The 16157-nt window shown below is 40.2% G+C and overlaps 1 protein-coding gene across 1 annotated transcript; it reads right to left on the reverse strand.

Moving 5' to 3' along the window:
- Nucleotides 1-2021: 2021 nt before the first annotated feature.
- Nucleotides 2022-13586, reverse strand: LOC146670517 (protein Wnt-2b-A-like). Its single transcript, XM_085407478.1, has 5 exons — nucleotides 12965-13586; nucleotides 9900-10120; nucleotides 8803-9080; nucleotides 6666-6930; nucleotides 2022-4243 (listed from the first exon to the last, which is right to left on the reverse strand). The coding sequence occupies exons 1-5, from the start codon at nucleotides 13126-13128 to the stop codon at nucleotides 4014-4016; spliced, it is 1158 nt and encodes a 385-aa protein (XP_085263604.1). The 5' UTR covers nucleotides 13129-13586; the 3' UTR covers nucleotides 2022-4013.
- Nucleotides 13587-16157: the final 2571 nt, after the last annotated feature.

A 16157-nucleotide genomic window follows, 5' to 3' on the forward strand; every position in this document is an offset into this window, starting at 1 on the left:
ATTACAGTATATACTTCATCTGTCACACTTCACACTGGTTTGCTCTGCTGAAAACAACTGTGATCTAGATTTTTATTACATGATTTGACTGTTAGCTCAATCTATCTGATCCTATGTTGCCGCAGTAACTGATATTTATCAGTTTCATCGACTGGCCTTAGTCCTGGCGTTCCATATCAGAATTCAGTTAAAACTGGAAGGGATGTTTCCTGAGGACTTCTTCAGCCAATGTAAGTGCACTGCTGTGTTTCCTAACATACGTATCTTTCAAAATTTCACTTGGACGAATAGCATGTAATCCCGTTCCTTCTTTACCCTTCGGGTTATGTCTCTTTGATTGGCAAAATAAGTAACCACTGACTGTTTTCATGTGTATTGCTATGGTTATTTGCTTAAGAGTAGCGCAGCTTTTTTGCTGTTTGCTAATTATTGGTTGCTGGCGATGCTGAAATTGACATGGCAATGCATGCTGAGGTCTAAAGATAACACTTAAATCAGACTAGTTTAATGTTATTTGCTTTACAAGAGTAAACTTGTCTTATTGCAAACCTGGTTTTGTCACACATATTGAATGTGAATGTCCTCACCCTAAATCTTTACTGCTGCTTATACTCCTCCTGCACCTCCTCAACAATTTATCCATGGCCTGCAGTGTATGATTGGGATGTAAGATGACATTGTTTGCACTGTTTGCATCGTGAATGCTGATTCAGGTTAATGGTGGATTTACTCGTTCCAAAAGATAAATTGTATTTTGTGAGGAAAAAAGTGTCACATCAGCTATAAAATATTCACAGGCTCTTCCTGCTGCAGTAACAGCTGCTGCCCAACTCAAGTTTTCTTGAAAATGGCACTAAAATCTGAAATGTTTGGTTTTTTGCTTGTTACTATAGATTTGGTGGTGAAGTAGATACTTGAAATAAGGCTAAGTGTTTTAAAGAGTCTGTTCCTTGGCCTTTACATGCATACATTTTGATTTATATCTAAATTTTACTCCTTTTACCAGTAACAAATCTGTAAGATATCACTTGGCAAGTAATAAACTATAGCAGCTACAGTCGAGTCCAATTTCATGTCCACATAAAACCCTTAATTACTCCTGATGGGGTCATAAGGGTGATCTTCTTTTCCAAGAACAACACTGAAACTGTTGGGACATTTCATTTAAAAAATAATTTTCATTTCCAAAGCGCTCTACAGTGCAACGGTTTCAGCATGCATGCGTATCAGCATGTTTCTCATATTACTATAGGCAAGTCACAGATGTATATGTGATCGGAGTGCAACGACTTAGACTGGAGTACTTGTCAAGCAAGGCTAAAATAAACATGTTTGGTTTAAAAGTGGCATAGCAATAAATTGTTCTTGAGTCATTACAGTTTGTGAGTACGGATTATGGAATTTCTTTCTTCTGCTTCCCATGAATGTGAAGCATCCATGTGGACCACACTGTCCCCTGAGACCATTTTAGCTCTGAAATGTTGTTAAACCATTTGATATCACTGCGATGGCAGTGAATGCCTGCAATGCCACTCCTTTTATTTTTACAGACTTCAACTGGGTGACCCACACTGGAGGACAAAGTAGCACAGATACTATGACTAATTTGAAGATCAACAATATATTAATAGAAATTTCTTTGTTTATACAGCTTAATAGTTGGTCGATCAAGAAATTACTTAAAAAAAAAACCTAAATAAATTGTTATATTTCAATTTAAAGATATTTTGTGATTCTTTTTATCACGCTATCTAAGACTACCATCAGTCTTGTTATGCTAATAAAAAAATATTTGTCTAACACTGAACAATGAACTTTAAAAAAAAAAACCAAACTGGTCATTTGCATTGTTTTTATCCCGTCCACGCCATAGCTAAGGTAATGATAACTGTAATAGGAGACCAGGGGAATACCTAAAACCCAAATATATACATGTGGGTTATAGGCCCTTAGGCTTAATTGAGAAGATTATTATTACTGTTTTTCTGCCTGGAATTAAAAAAAAGAAAAAGAAAAACATCTGGAAGTTGACATCTTTTAATAGTAGACCGAACAGAACCAAATGAACTCATAATTATGACACTGGCGCTCCATAAATCCAAATCAGTGAAACTCCTGTGGTTACAGATGTAGGATTGAATATAGCATGTTAAAACTTATAAAGAACTTGGGAATTAAAAGTATGAACAGAACAGCACAGGTCCAGGCCTGAGCCCACAATCTGAAACAGTTTTCCTCTTATCTTTCAAAAACAGCTAAATTACTCTTCATTTACATTCAAAACTGGCTTTTTTCTGTTTTTTTTCTTGCTTGCAATTAACTTTTGACTTGGTGTCATTTGCTGTTGTCCAAAGCACTTTATTTTGGCTGTGCCTCTCATTACGTGGAGTTGAAACAATTTGTTGACTCTTAGCATTTCACAGCTTGTTGTCAGATTCATTTAGATCTATAAACTCCTCTGAGGGTTGTGTCTCCAATGGCTTAACACTATGTCTGGCTGCACTGCCAGATGTTAGAAAGCCAAATGCAAGGTCTGTAGCTACTTCAGTGCTCTTTTTGCAATGGCTTGGCTTTGTTTCATGAAATAATTCACTTCTTAAAAACCGGCCAGAGCCAGTGAGTGTGTCCACAAAGAACTGAAAGCACAGTTGCATAAGATTGCATTATAAATATGTTCTGTCACAATATGATGGCTGAACAAATATGCTGTTTTGGCCTTTGTAATAAGGATAAGGCAAATGTTAAACAAAAGCTCTATTTAAGATAAATCAGTCTGGAAACTAATATTGAGTTTTGAAAATATTTGCAGCTCCAGTGACATATCAGGAAGGCCGGTTTAATAGTTTGTATTCATTATAATGCAGTTGTATGACACTGCAATTTACAATTTTGGAGGGTCACTACGTCCAAAATAAAGAAGCTTTGTATTTCTCTTTTTACTGTGCACTTGTCTGCATTAGCATGGCCTATGGAATTTGTTTAAAGTTCACAGTAGTAATGGAAGCAAAAACAAAGAACCGGAGGTAGAAATTACAATTTTTTTCCATGAAGCTGAATGATTTGTTAGATCTGTTACAGTCAAATATTAGCATACTGTACAAGTATCTTTCAAACAACAGACCAAAATTTGTGAGGCTATTTTGATGTGTTGGTGTGTCCACAATCCTTGTATACAAAGTGAGCTGTCACTGTAAATGATAAGTCTTTGCTTGCTCTTCTGTTTGTGGCTCCTTTGACCTTACAATGTGATTACCTGGCTTTAATTAAGAAAGACCTCTTGGAAAGCGCTATATTTATTTAGTGTGATAGCTGCACAAATTAGCAGCAGTGGTTTCGGGTGCACGGTGGGATCAAAAAAGTTTTGGAAGTTTTGGAAAAGCAAAAACCACAGGCTAACACCAGTTTCCAAGTAATCATGTGCAGAGGTCTGCTGTAACATCTGGACCACTCACCCTACCCATTAGATTTGGTTCTAAACAACTTGGATCTTTTTTCATAAAATTAAGTAAAAAATTTAAAGGTCACTGTTTTGCCACTGTGGAGTGTGAGTGCACTAAAAGGGAGTGTTCTAATAGAATGGGAATCAGTCCAGAGGTGTACAAGGCAACCTTGAAGGAGCGATCGGCAGACAAAGTACTACTGTGATTATCTCTTTCATCTCTTATGTGCACACAGTTTTTACATACTATAAAACAAGAAGCAGGCAGTAGCTCATATATCTGCCTCAACCAAGGGTACATTTACAACAGAATATAATATTAAGCCATTTTGCATCAAAGTTTCAAAGTCTGATTCAAAAACGCTCCGCACATTATTTTTTAAAACACTTTTTAAAGCAGCACATGATCAGTAACTGGTTCTAATTTCCAGTTTACTATCACCTAACAAATGTTTGTGAAGTATAAAAGCATCAAAAGCCAGAGGTATTATAGTTAAAAGATCCCAACTAGAATGGAGTCATTAGTGCACAGGCTAATGAGTCAGGTGCACGTTTGATTTGTCCGCTCTCCTTCCTAGGTTACGTCCAGCCAGTCGGGTCGCTTGTGGGGTTTGCAGGTGTGAACGTCCACTACGTTTTCACAGTCTTTGCACTCCACAGCGCAGCACCACTTGAACTTGCACTCACACTTAGTGACACGTTTGACTCGCATGGTGTCGTAGCCACGCCCACAGCACATGACTTCACAGCCATCTATGCCTCTTGAGGACTTGTTGCACACTCTGCCTGCTGTGCCCAAGGAGCCTATAATGAGAATAAAGGACCAGAGATGTTGTTTTGGCATACAAAGAATATTGGTACTGCAACTGACAGGAAAAGGGTTAGTTTATTAGAAGACAGCCATCTGTGCATGCCCTGCCAGACTATTAAAATAAATAGTTATCACTATAAGAAATACAGGTTAGGATGAAAGAAATCAAATGTTTGTTATACGTATGATACTTTTGTTTACATATATTAAACAGCTAATATAAAATTTAACTTAACACAAGCAGTGGATTTCATGACACTTCTGTAATATGTTAAAGTTTTAAAGGTCAGGGACTCTTTTATTTTTTGTTTTAGAAAAAAACAATTGATTTGGACTGATAATATGCAGCAGATTCAATTAGATTTAAGGGAACAGAAATACCTGCTGCTGACAGAAATGATGCTGATCAACATGAAACAAAGATGTGTCCTGTAGAGCTACAGAGAGGGGTGATACCTCTGTGTGCTTTCATTATTAAATCACTGATAAGTACAGCTCCTTGATTAGAAGTTGCTTCTTATTTTAAAGTAGGCATAATATAGAACTTTAATTGTGCACATCCAGTAACTATACTGGGTTTCCTGTCTATGCATTCCCTTGGGGAACTGAACGATTTATACCACAAATAAATAGTCTGACTGACCGCTCAAATGTCTTTCCACCATAAGCTACATTCACCTTTTCGCATGTATCCATAGAGCACTTTTTTCAATATACCTAAGTGTTTTATCTCCTGTGCGTTCACACCTAAAACCCATTTAGAATCCCAATTTAACCTAAGAGGCATGTCTCAGTGCTCAGAAGGAAGCTGGGGTAGACACAGATCCACTGCACTGTGCCATCCAACTCAGCTTAATAGCATTTTGAAAATTTTCCATGATTACGTGGATGCCCAGGAGTGAAAGCTGGCAGAAGTTATTATTGGCAATGTTCATGTTGATGCTGAAAACTGAAACTGTTTTGCCAAAGCAAAATATCACTTTCCCTCACTCTTCAGCAGGCTATAAGCTTCCCAACAGAATAGTCTCAGACCTAAATGCAATTGTGTTCATGTACTCAGGTGTAAAATCCAAGCCTAAGATCAGGTGCCAGGTCCATTAACAAAGCATCCCAGAAGTCTAGAGAACAAAGGATAAGAGGAGATCTTCCCCTCAGGCTCTAGGGAGTGGAGCTTAATGCTGACCAAAGGAAAGATTTGAAAAATAAGCCTGCATGTATCCTTAGGCTGTGAATTCCTATACAATGAAGATTAGTGGTGAGGAGGGTCATCGGCTACTTTTTAAGATCACCTTTTAACAAGGAAAGGCAGCTTTTCCTTTGAGCAAACACACCTTCATTGCATCTCAGTTGTCAAAGTGCGGCCAAGCTAACCGCAGGTAGGAGTGACAGAATCTGTTAAGTTAGAACCAACGTGTCCCCTGCACATGCCATCGTCCCTAACATATTAACAGTGAGTTAGCAAAGTTCTTCACGCTCTACTGAAGGAGCTGGACTTTAGGAAAGAGATGAGCCTAACAAGGCAAAGCAAACATTAGGTATTAAAGGAGATGTTAAAGGTCAAATCACTGAACTTTAAGCTGTGAAGGAATGCAAGCCTGCAGTCAATGAGTCTCTGATTCTCATAGATTTTGTTAAGCAGTCAGTCCTATTTGCCCCATCCCATAACAACATACTCATGATTTTAAATTAAATAATAATAACAGTATTTTACACAAAAATGATTAAACTGTTTAAGCACAACTTCAAAAGGACTTCACTGAATCTCAGAATGTGAGTTGCTGATGTTTTCCACAAACACAACATATCAATATGCTACTCCTCAGAAGTTAAAAGGACCCTCCTTAAGGCAATTTCTTTACTGTAATAATAAATGATTGTCATAATAATATTACTCTTGTGTAACAGTGGCACTTTACTAAAGTTTGACATGTTAAAAACAGAATTAGCAGGTTAGCACAAGCAAGTTATTTAAGAATTATCAGCATTGGCCAATAATAATAATAAAAACCCTTCTTTTAAACTTCACTAGTCTCACTAGTGGCACATATCACCTGCCTAAACGTTGTTTTCCCAAAGACAGTGGCCTCCTTCAGCAGGACAGTGTTTCCCACTACACTACAAAAGCTGCTGGTGTTGGAAAAAAGCTCAGGGTGTTGACCAGGCCTCCAGACACCACAGTGTAATCGAACATTTGTTGAATATGCTGGGAAGAGTAGATCCACGGAAACCCCCACCTGCTGCAATTGCAGGACCCAAATGATCTGCTGCCAACATGCTGGTGCCAAATACCAATGAACACCCTCAGAGATCTCTTGTCCATCCCTCAACTAGTCAAAGCTGTTCTGACTGAGGACTGTGGATGTACACAATATAAAGCAAGGGGTTTTATTTTTGTAGCTTATTTGTGTGTCTCACCTGCTGCACGGTCCATGAGACAGTAATCTGGAGAGTTCTCAACAAAGACTAACTCATTCTTGGTGCTTCCCTTAAAGTCCTTGTCAGCCACAATAAATCCTGTCCCATCTTGGTTCATGGTTACCTCGACGGCTGTGTTGTACTTCTTGCGAAGATAGTCTCCAGTTCGCCTGAAGTCAGACATAGCCAGCCAACAGGTTCTGAGAGAACAGGAACCACTGACCCCGTGACACTTGCACTCCAGCTTCATAAAGCGCTTCACTGCCTGGAGCAGAGATCAAAGGTGACACAGTGTCAAGCCAACAATGTTGTACAAGAGAAGATGTAGGTGTAATAAGCTCTCCTAGCATAACGGTTAGCTAAATATTCTTAATGTAACAGCTTTTACGTCATTATCCTTCAGAGACGTCTTTACTGAAAAAGCCATGTCAATAACTTGAACAGTGCAGAATTTAATGCTATGGGACCCTCATATGCAGTTATCATATTAATATGCATTATGCTGGATCATCAATAGATGCTGGGATAATGCGGAATATTCTCAATAAACAGATTCTTAGTCTTAAGAGATTTACTTCCTAGTCAAGTAAGTCAACTAGCCTAGTAGTTGAAGACATCTTTAGGCAAAAAAGAATTTCTAATGATTTTAAGAGTCGATGTTTATTATGACCAACTTTAAGCTTGGAGAGACCAATCTATGACTCACAGAAGACGGATGAGTTGAAGGGCCATGTGTATCTCTCAGGTTTTGTGACACGTCTTTTTTTGGTTTTTATTTCTACTTTTTTTTTTTCCATTGGGTCTTTGTTTTTTTTTTTTTTTTTTTTTTTTTTTTTTAAATGACATCAGAAACAGCAGTATGCGACATTACGTGATGGCAGAGCTTCAGTTCATCCTTTGTCATTTTTTTTTTTTTTTTTTTTTTTTTTTTTTAATAAATAGGACAGGGGGAATGAATGAGAGAAAGAGGGGGAGAGAAAGAAAGAAAACCAAAGGGGAGAAGAGACGGTGAGAAGGGGGGGAAGAGAGAGAAAAAAAAAAGAAAAAAAAAGAACTCCTGGGTCACCTGTATGGAGAAAAAAAAAAAACAAACAAAAAAAACAAACAGAGGAGACAGCAAACAACAAAGAGTAACATAATAATAGAGAAAACAAAGCACCATCACAATAAACTAGCTAGTCATAGATATCAATATTTACTAAATAATAAACGATATTGTGCAGCACGCAAGATAGACAGCGCACAGTGTGCTTTGAGGCAGCAGCCAAGAAAGCTTTAGTCCGCGTCTGTGAATACCCATGTGTGCATACCTGTGTGGATCAGCATGCTTGCATTCCAAAGGTTTCTCCATGTAATGATCTGCTAGGGAGTGTGGGGGGGCCACAGCCCCGTCCTCCAGGGTGTGAAGCGGGTATGGAGGAGATCAAAACTCCAGACATCCAGAGGCCCCCAGAACACAAGAGACCATGGAAGACCAACAGAGGGGCAGCCGCGCCACTGTTCCAGTAAGAGCTGAGGAGAGTCCCAGATGAGGGCTCGCCCAGCAGCCACGGAGCAGAAGTCAGGGGGAGTTGCAGTGACGCGCCCGTGAGCTCCGCCGGCCCCCAGCTGTGCCTGAGTGACCGAGCCCCAGGCCGAGAGGCCGGGGGCACCCCACCTCCAAAGGGGCCCGAGCGAGCCCCAGGCCCCAGGCCCCGACAAGCGGCCGCCAAGGAGTGAGCCGGTGTGTACCCGGACGCCCACCCCCAGACACAAAGAACCACCAACACACCGACACCTGAGGGAGTCCGCCACCGGCAGGGGAAGTGGTGGTGGGTGGAGATAGGCCTCCAAACCTTGGAGGGCCTGAGGTGTCCCCAGAGAGGTGGCGTCTGATACCCAACAAAGACCCGTCTTTGTTAAGCTATCTCTTGTGTGCAGACACAAAAAGGGTTCATCGCTTGAGTTGGGTGCCTTTTTATGTTTGAATAAATTTGTAGGTCAATGTTACATTTAACAAAAACAACAATAAAAGCGTCCCCTGAAAATGTTCCTGAAAAGCCTGTTGTTTTCATTGTTACTTCCTAAATATGTCTAAATTTACAATTCCATTAAGAGATAAAGCTTAAACATTAATATAAAAAACGTTTCCACTGACCATCCGACCGCATCGGTTGTTGTGCAGATTCATCAGGGCTCGAGCATCTTTCACCATCCTCTCACGGGCGTCGACGAAAGCTTTGGCAAATTTTATGCCATAGTTGATGTTGTCGCTGCATCCGCCCCAGTCAAAATTGCCTTTGTCGTCACTGTCTTGCCCTCGTTTTTGACTGTCACAGGTGCAGATCTTCATTTCCCCCTGACTGCAGGCCCTGGTAATGGCGTAGACCACTCCTGCTGAAGAGATGGCGTACACAAATGCTGCCTCTCTGCTGCCTGGATAGACGGGGAAGGGAGCGTTGCAATTGCAATCATTTAAAGAAGTAACTTACGACTGTTGGTAAAGAGAGACCTAATGTTGCCTATATCTGACATGTGACATTATTCAAAAGTTGTCATAGCACTTGTTTTTCTCAGCTGTTCTTCTAGTGCCCAGAGCCATGTGTTATTGGTGAGTAAAGCAGTCATCTCTCTGCAAATTCTACAAGGTAGGCATACCAAGATCAGTCCATCTATGGTGGATGGTCCAGACAGTGGTAGCAGCATGTCAGCTATAACATTAGACCAGCCGACTCTCCTTTCACCTATTAATTTGCACAGATGGCAGCTTTCTAAGTCATTGAGCAGTGTTTTCATTTTAGATGAGAGGAGATTTTGGAGGTTATTTGGTCTGGCTGTCCCACCCTCCTCCTGTTCTCATTCCTGCTCACGCAATGAAGCAGAACACAGGCGAGATGTCAGGGAGTAAAGCTTTGTCTGGCTGCCAGAAACATCTACCCAAATATTTACATCTCCTATTACTGTTTATACATCACCAGTGTGGATCTCTCAATCTGCTACTTGTTTTCAGAGAACATCCACTTTCCCAATGTTCCTTCATTCCTGAGAAGGTAAAAAACCCACAACAATTTCTCTTTCTGTTTGCATTCCGGGGTAAAGTTGATTTAATAAGACACCTATTAATTCCCTGCTTATCTGATAACAGAGGAGACATTTATGAGGATGATTAACTTGAGTGTCACTGATATAAACAACCACTGTCACGCACAAAGAACCACACAGATAGAAGCCTTAGCCATGTATGTTCAGACTCACTTCGGAGCATCACCCTGCCAAAAACAGTGTGGTCCCGGTCCAGCGTGCTGCAGTTCCAGCGGTGGTGTCTGAACTGATGTTGGCACTCTTTGATCCACTCTTTGGCTCCCTCGCTGATGGACTGCATCAGGTCTGGGTGCCGCTGGCAGAGCTGCCGTTGCTTGTTCACAAGACCGGGAATGTTGTCGCATATCACCCGCGCACCCAGAGCTCCGATGTACCTGCGCACAGATCCATCGAACACAGTGTTGGTAAATTCAAGGACAATTCCACTGAAAGCGCACTCTGTGGTAGTGCACCTGCAGCTGTCACTAGACTGTGTGCCAGGATTTCTTTTTCCAGTGAGTTTACTTTCAAATTTGCCTTCCTGTTTTCATCGAGACAAAAACAGAAAAAATTGTGTAGCTAGCTGAGCTAGCTGATTTGCAAGAGGTTAAGGTCCAATCTGATTTTCAAGAAATATACAAATAGTGGAAATAGTACAAATAACAGAGACGTATGTTTGCTGCATTTAGGGTAATGGGGTGAAGCCCACCCTACATGGCCTTTGGTGTGCCACTTGTTTTAAATGCCAACACATGTAAGCTGTCAGCGTGAAATCTGGTCTGACTACATCTTCAAACAATTCACATTTCTAATCAAATGTGTAAAAAATTGGGAAATTGGGAACTCTGAGTGAAGAAGATTCCAGTGTTTACCAGATATAGAGGGTCCCCCAAAAAATCTTTGGGTTATATTATGGGTAACCAACATTTAAGAGCTCATTAAATTCTATGGACTCAAAGGAGCCTGCTACTGATCACTGCTGCTTTCATGTTAAAAAAAGCCCTTTAACTATCAGACATCTGTACTCAGTGCTCCTTCTTTGTAATCACAGGGTTCTCAAGTGCAGCCTGCAGTCTAGGAGCAACCCCTGAGCAACATTTAATTCAGTTGCCATTCAGTGAGGTACAGCAGTATGGTAGAAAATATTCATTATATATTTAAAAAAAATGTTTTAATATTCCCAAATGTGGCTAGTGTAAAAATAGGAAAGGCTCTCCCACTAATGGAGAATTTTAAACTAGCAAAAGAAATAGATAAAAAAGAAAAGAAAACAATTACCAGCATAAATTTAACAAACTGACAAATTTAAAAGATTAAACAGCCAGGTGCTCCTAGCAGGTGTGGTCTGAAGCATTCAGGTTTGTGTTAACACAATGTCATGTGCAATACTCAAAGAAATTACAGATAAATAAATAATAATAAAGCAAGTAAATTATGGCTTGTTTGGAAAAGTTGCCAGGAGAAAGGCTCTTCTCTAAAAAGACAAGGCAGCATGTCTTAGTTTTGCAAAGTTGTATCTAAGCAAACCACGAGACTGCCCCAGGACAAAAGCAGTTCTTTGGTTTGTTTTATGGAACATTAAACATCAAGTAAGCTATAGTAAAGCTGCTAAGTGGATTGTATTGCCTTCAGACAAAGAGAGGACAAACTGTTTTTCTTTTTCTGTCTTCTGTGCCAGTTAACTTTACTATTACTACTTTTCTCCCCGTGTAAAATGTTTTTCGATGAATCTAAATTATTGATACTGTTCCTACTTTTCTTCACATTCATCCCCATTGTCTTCTTAAGACTCAGATATTCAGGATGTTGAAGAGATTATTACATTCCTCTCGTTCAGTGAAATGCATTTGCTTCCTGCTTTCTTCAAATAATCCCCAACTTTGTAACAACTCTTAAGAAGGGTGATCACATGCTGATTGCATTGTGACTCTGGGGGTTCTCTTATCAACAGGACATGGCCGTCATCTACAGTACAAATGAGCACTCCCCCCCCCCAGTCCATCTATAAGCCTACACACTCTATTCTCCATCCGGATATCATTATAGTCCCTAATCGCAGCCGCTTTTGTGTTGCCTGGCCACTGAGACAGAAACAGATATAGCAGGTAGTTTCCACTCCTCTTATGGCTGTCCCAGTCCCATTCTAGATGCAACTATCTGCCTGAGCAGTATAGCAGAACAGAAGCACTGCTTGTGTTTACTGTGTGTTGTACAAACCAGCTGTGCCAAAGGACCCCTGACTCTCCAAGAGGACACACACAGAAGAAGAGAGAAGTGCAGCAAGGCGCACAGTGCTTATATAAATTATTACAATAGTTAAAAATAGGCCTAAACAATTCAAAGGAAGATTTAAAAAAAAAGCAGGAATCAATTACGTTTTTCTTTGGAATTTCTCAACGATTTATTCACAGTTTACTCTGAATTTGCCTGAAAGGGAAACTCAAGAGCAAATTGGATGATATGTGCTTTCGGCTCTCTTGGGAAATTACCAGACATAGCATTATTTACAATGGGTGCGTTTTAGCTTTAAATAAATTCATAAATTAGATCTTAACTGTTATGAAGTGTAGGGTAAGATCTTAAAATGGGGGGTTTCCCTTGGCTAGTTAAATGTAAAGTCATTTAATAGGTTTTCTGTTAAGTGTCACCTGAAATATGAGAACAACAATGTCAGGTGAGAGAGACTGGGGGTGGGGGGTCTCCAGCATGTTTTAGGTCTTGAAAACCTCAAGAGAAATCATCAAGGGGCATTTATTCATGCACCAACGCCTGCACCTGCCGTGTACTCTGGGCAAAATAGATGGATAGGGGAGACGCCCCCTTCCCCCCATACACACACACCCAAACACACACATCAACATCATTAATCTTCATGAACTTTGGATACACAGCCTGCTCTTTTCGTTTATGGATGTGGATGTTCATGTGAGCAAAGTAGATCTTTTACTAGAAAATCTGAGAAGTAAGCAGGTGTAAATTACATATAAACAGACGGATTTCTCATCTTTAAATCTGTAACAGCTCCAAGGACAAGGATACATAGGGTTAAACAATAAAATCCACTGTAAGATAACTTTTTCAACTGCAAACTTAATTAATTAAAACTAATCGTTATCTATATTTTCTGGGTGAAATTTTGCCCTTGTTGTCGTTGTTGTAAGTCGTACTTTATATTCGATTGGTATGTGACACCAACCAATCGGACGAACCATCAAATTCCTCTCAGTGGTGAAACTTACCACCACGATGAATCCACTATCGGTGTGAATATGAGCAGGAGCAAAATAAAGATGAAGTATATTTTAGAGATGGGTTTGGAGTGATGGTGGTTTCCTGCCCCATTTCTGATCCTCATTGCTTTCTCCGACAAGCCCGTAGATGTCATCATGTTTCTTCTTTTCATGTATTGGCTGTGCAATAAGGCGTGAAAGTCCTTGACGCCTGCGCGTCCTCCATCATCTGGTGGAAATAAAAGTTAGGAAAGAGGAAAAGTGCTTTTGAGACCCCTCAGTTATTCGCTGTCATAATGCAGCCTTGATTTTCTAGCATTACATCCATAAGCTTTGGACATTGCACTTAAGTGAGCGGGATGAGTCCTTCGTTTCAGACAATCTTGCGTAGATTCACGTCTTCTCCTCAGCTGTTGCGCTCCGAATCTGGCTTCACTAAATCTGTGAGAAGTTGCAAACTATAAAATCCAATGCCGATGATCAGTTTCGTAACTGATAAAAGCCACTCGAATCAGATCCTGACATAGGAAAAGTGTCTGCGTGGATGGGACAGGCGCTGCTCACCTTTCATCCCACTTGCCGATAATGAAGATGCGCACCGAAACGCTGCGCTTTCCTCTTCAGTGCGTCAGCTGTCTGCGCCTCCCCTCCCTCCCTTCTCACCACACCAATGCCCTTTGTCAAAAAATTACAGAGACCGGTATGCAGATCTGCAGACAGAAGGAAAGGAGGTTCTGCCTGACTTCTCCCGGCAAATCAATTAATCCACTCTTTAATTTACACCTGCATCACAGTTCGTTAGCTCATTTAATTAAAAGGTCGGTAAGAAGGTTGTCTCTGTTTTCTCTTTCTGTCATATGAGAGAAAGTTTAGTTTGGAAAAATCAGATCTCAGTAATGATGCAAGTGTGTAAGCGTTTACACATGATCAGAAATACATAATCCTTCCCAGGGCTCATTGCATCTGCTCCTCTAATGTAACTGGTCTCATCTTTTTTAAGATTTTAGGTTGTGTGGTCCCTGGCAAAGGAACACATGTTTAAATAGATTTACAATCGCTGACATGCAGAAGTTTCAGTCCAAAATTAAACTTGTCATTAAGTGGCCAGTTTGTTTATTACGTTCAGCAAAACTCTTTGCAAATCTGGCTTTACAGTAAATATAACCTTTAACAGCATCTATAGAACAGAGGAGAGAGTTCCCCAAATAGAGAATCCAATAGATGCATGCAAAGGTATGAACTCATAAGGTAAAAGGCAAAGGATGATTACACAATACTGATCCGGTCCATATTTTGCTCTTATTCTTCTGTTTTGTTTGTTTACTGTACGTTGCACGAAGCCACTCCTATGCATATGTTTTAATAAACTGTATGCATGTATGTGTATAATATATACATATAAGAGAAGACATCAAGCTTGCAATCTACACCAAACCTGATCTGAACCACCCAAGCAGTGCTTTTGCTGTTTGTGTGTATTTTGCGTTTTCTTCTGTTCGTCTTTTCCACTATATCCAAATGCTTGCTCAGTCGGGATCATCTGATTGTTGCTGTTTTCTCTCTAATATTGTAGGGTCACTATGTTGCAATATAATGGGCCTTGAAGTGACTGTTATTGCGAATTAGTGCTGTATAAATAAAACTGAATCAAACTGCTAAAAGTTGACTCCACTCAGCAATTAGGCCTGGAAATACTTAAGGTGATGGAGAGTAAAACCCCAGTGCTAGAGTGTCTTTGTATTGAAAGCGTGTGGCCTGTGTGTTTGTGGCCACCTACGCCTTCCCTGTGAAGAGGAACACATTTGATTGTTGAACTGTTTGGCTTCCCTCATGTTTGTCATTTTTGATTCTTTTTGTTTCTCTTAGTAATCACAGATAAATATCTCTTCTGCCTCCCCGTCTCCTTTTTTTTTTTACAACAAAGGTCATGTAAGAGGCGTACACATGGATGAAAGATGCACCAGTATACGTTTAGACACTGAAAGCCCAGATGCTGCAAGAGTTCCCTCCAGTTACAACTGAACATGTAGAATAAAAATTTCCTTCTTTATTAATTTGAGCTCCACGTGAATAAAAGTAGATTTATTGTCGATCTTGAACAATTTTTAGAACTGTCACGTCCTGCAGTATTCTGCGGTTTATCCAAAATTTGGCATAGTGCTCAGTATAATTCCCTTCTGCTGAAAAATGATTAATAAATTACTAAAGTTTCCTCTGTGCCATGCAACCCAGTGGGAGAATAAAATTTTCTTTTTTGGTACAAGCATTTGAAACTCCCTTTGTAATTCCTCTGGAGCGCATGTTTGTAGTTCAGCTCATACCAGCAGTCCTGATCCAATATCAGCTGGGTAATGTGGAAACATCTGACCCACCTCAAGGACATTTCTGGCTTGTATCCCTTCGACTTAGGTGAGTAAATCAGTGTCTTGTGTATCCAGCAGGTAGGCAGACCAAGATGTCATGTGTATGAGTGTGTGAAGTCATTTTAATCAGTGCAAATCCAGGGTGTTATTTAGGGATGTAAGTAAAGGTCAATAACAATGCTGCTGCCTAAAAATACCACAGCACAGAGAGGAAATGTAATAGTGTGTTTTACATGTGAATGCAAACTGTTTTTCAGCTGGGAATTTACCAAGTTTTTTCTTAAAAGTACTATTTATCATTGTATAAGTATGTAATTATAAATTTTACTGATATAACATTGCATTCTTTACAATAATAATTTAGTAATGAAGGCTTAAAATCTCTGGCTCGTCTATTACTGCACATTTTCTCTTCTCGTCCTATGTCATAGACAAACATAGGCCAGCTGTTTGTCCTTCAGTTATGTCATACCTGGCCTTAGGGCCATACTATGATCCTCATTACATGTAACCCTGTCTTTCTTTACCACAGGACAGGCTATTTTACAGTGACAACTCCATAACAAATTGCTTTACAGGGAGCAGGTGATGGTGGCGATAACATTCATCATCCAGGCCTCCCTCTACCCCTGTCTCGCTTTGAGCCAGCTCCAGCTGTGGTCTTTAAGGGGCTCAATATGGGGGCTTGAGCTCCTATTCTCAGCTCGTGTCGTGGCCCGGGATAATTTTGGATGGAGAAAATGAGATCAAGAAAAGAAAAGGAACAGGAGAATGAGAAAGTGACTGGGCCACTGCAACCACAGATGAGTGTGTAGATCGTAATGATTACAACATTTTGG

This window comes from Rhamphochromis longiceps, linkage group LG5 (genome assembly GCF_057381845.1).
Source record: "Rhamphochromis longiceps isolate RC_006_pf linkage group LG5, R_longiceps_female_GT1.1, whole genome shotgun sequence".
NCBI lineage: Eukaryota > Metazoa > Chordata > Actinopteri > Cichliformes > Cichlidae > Rhamphochromis > Rhamphochromis longiceps.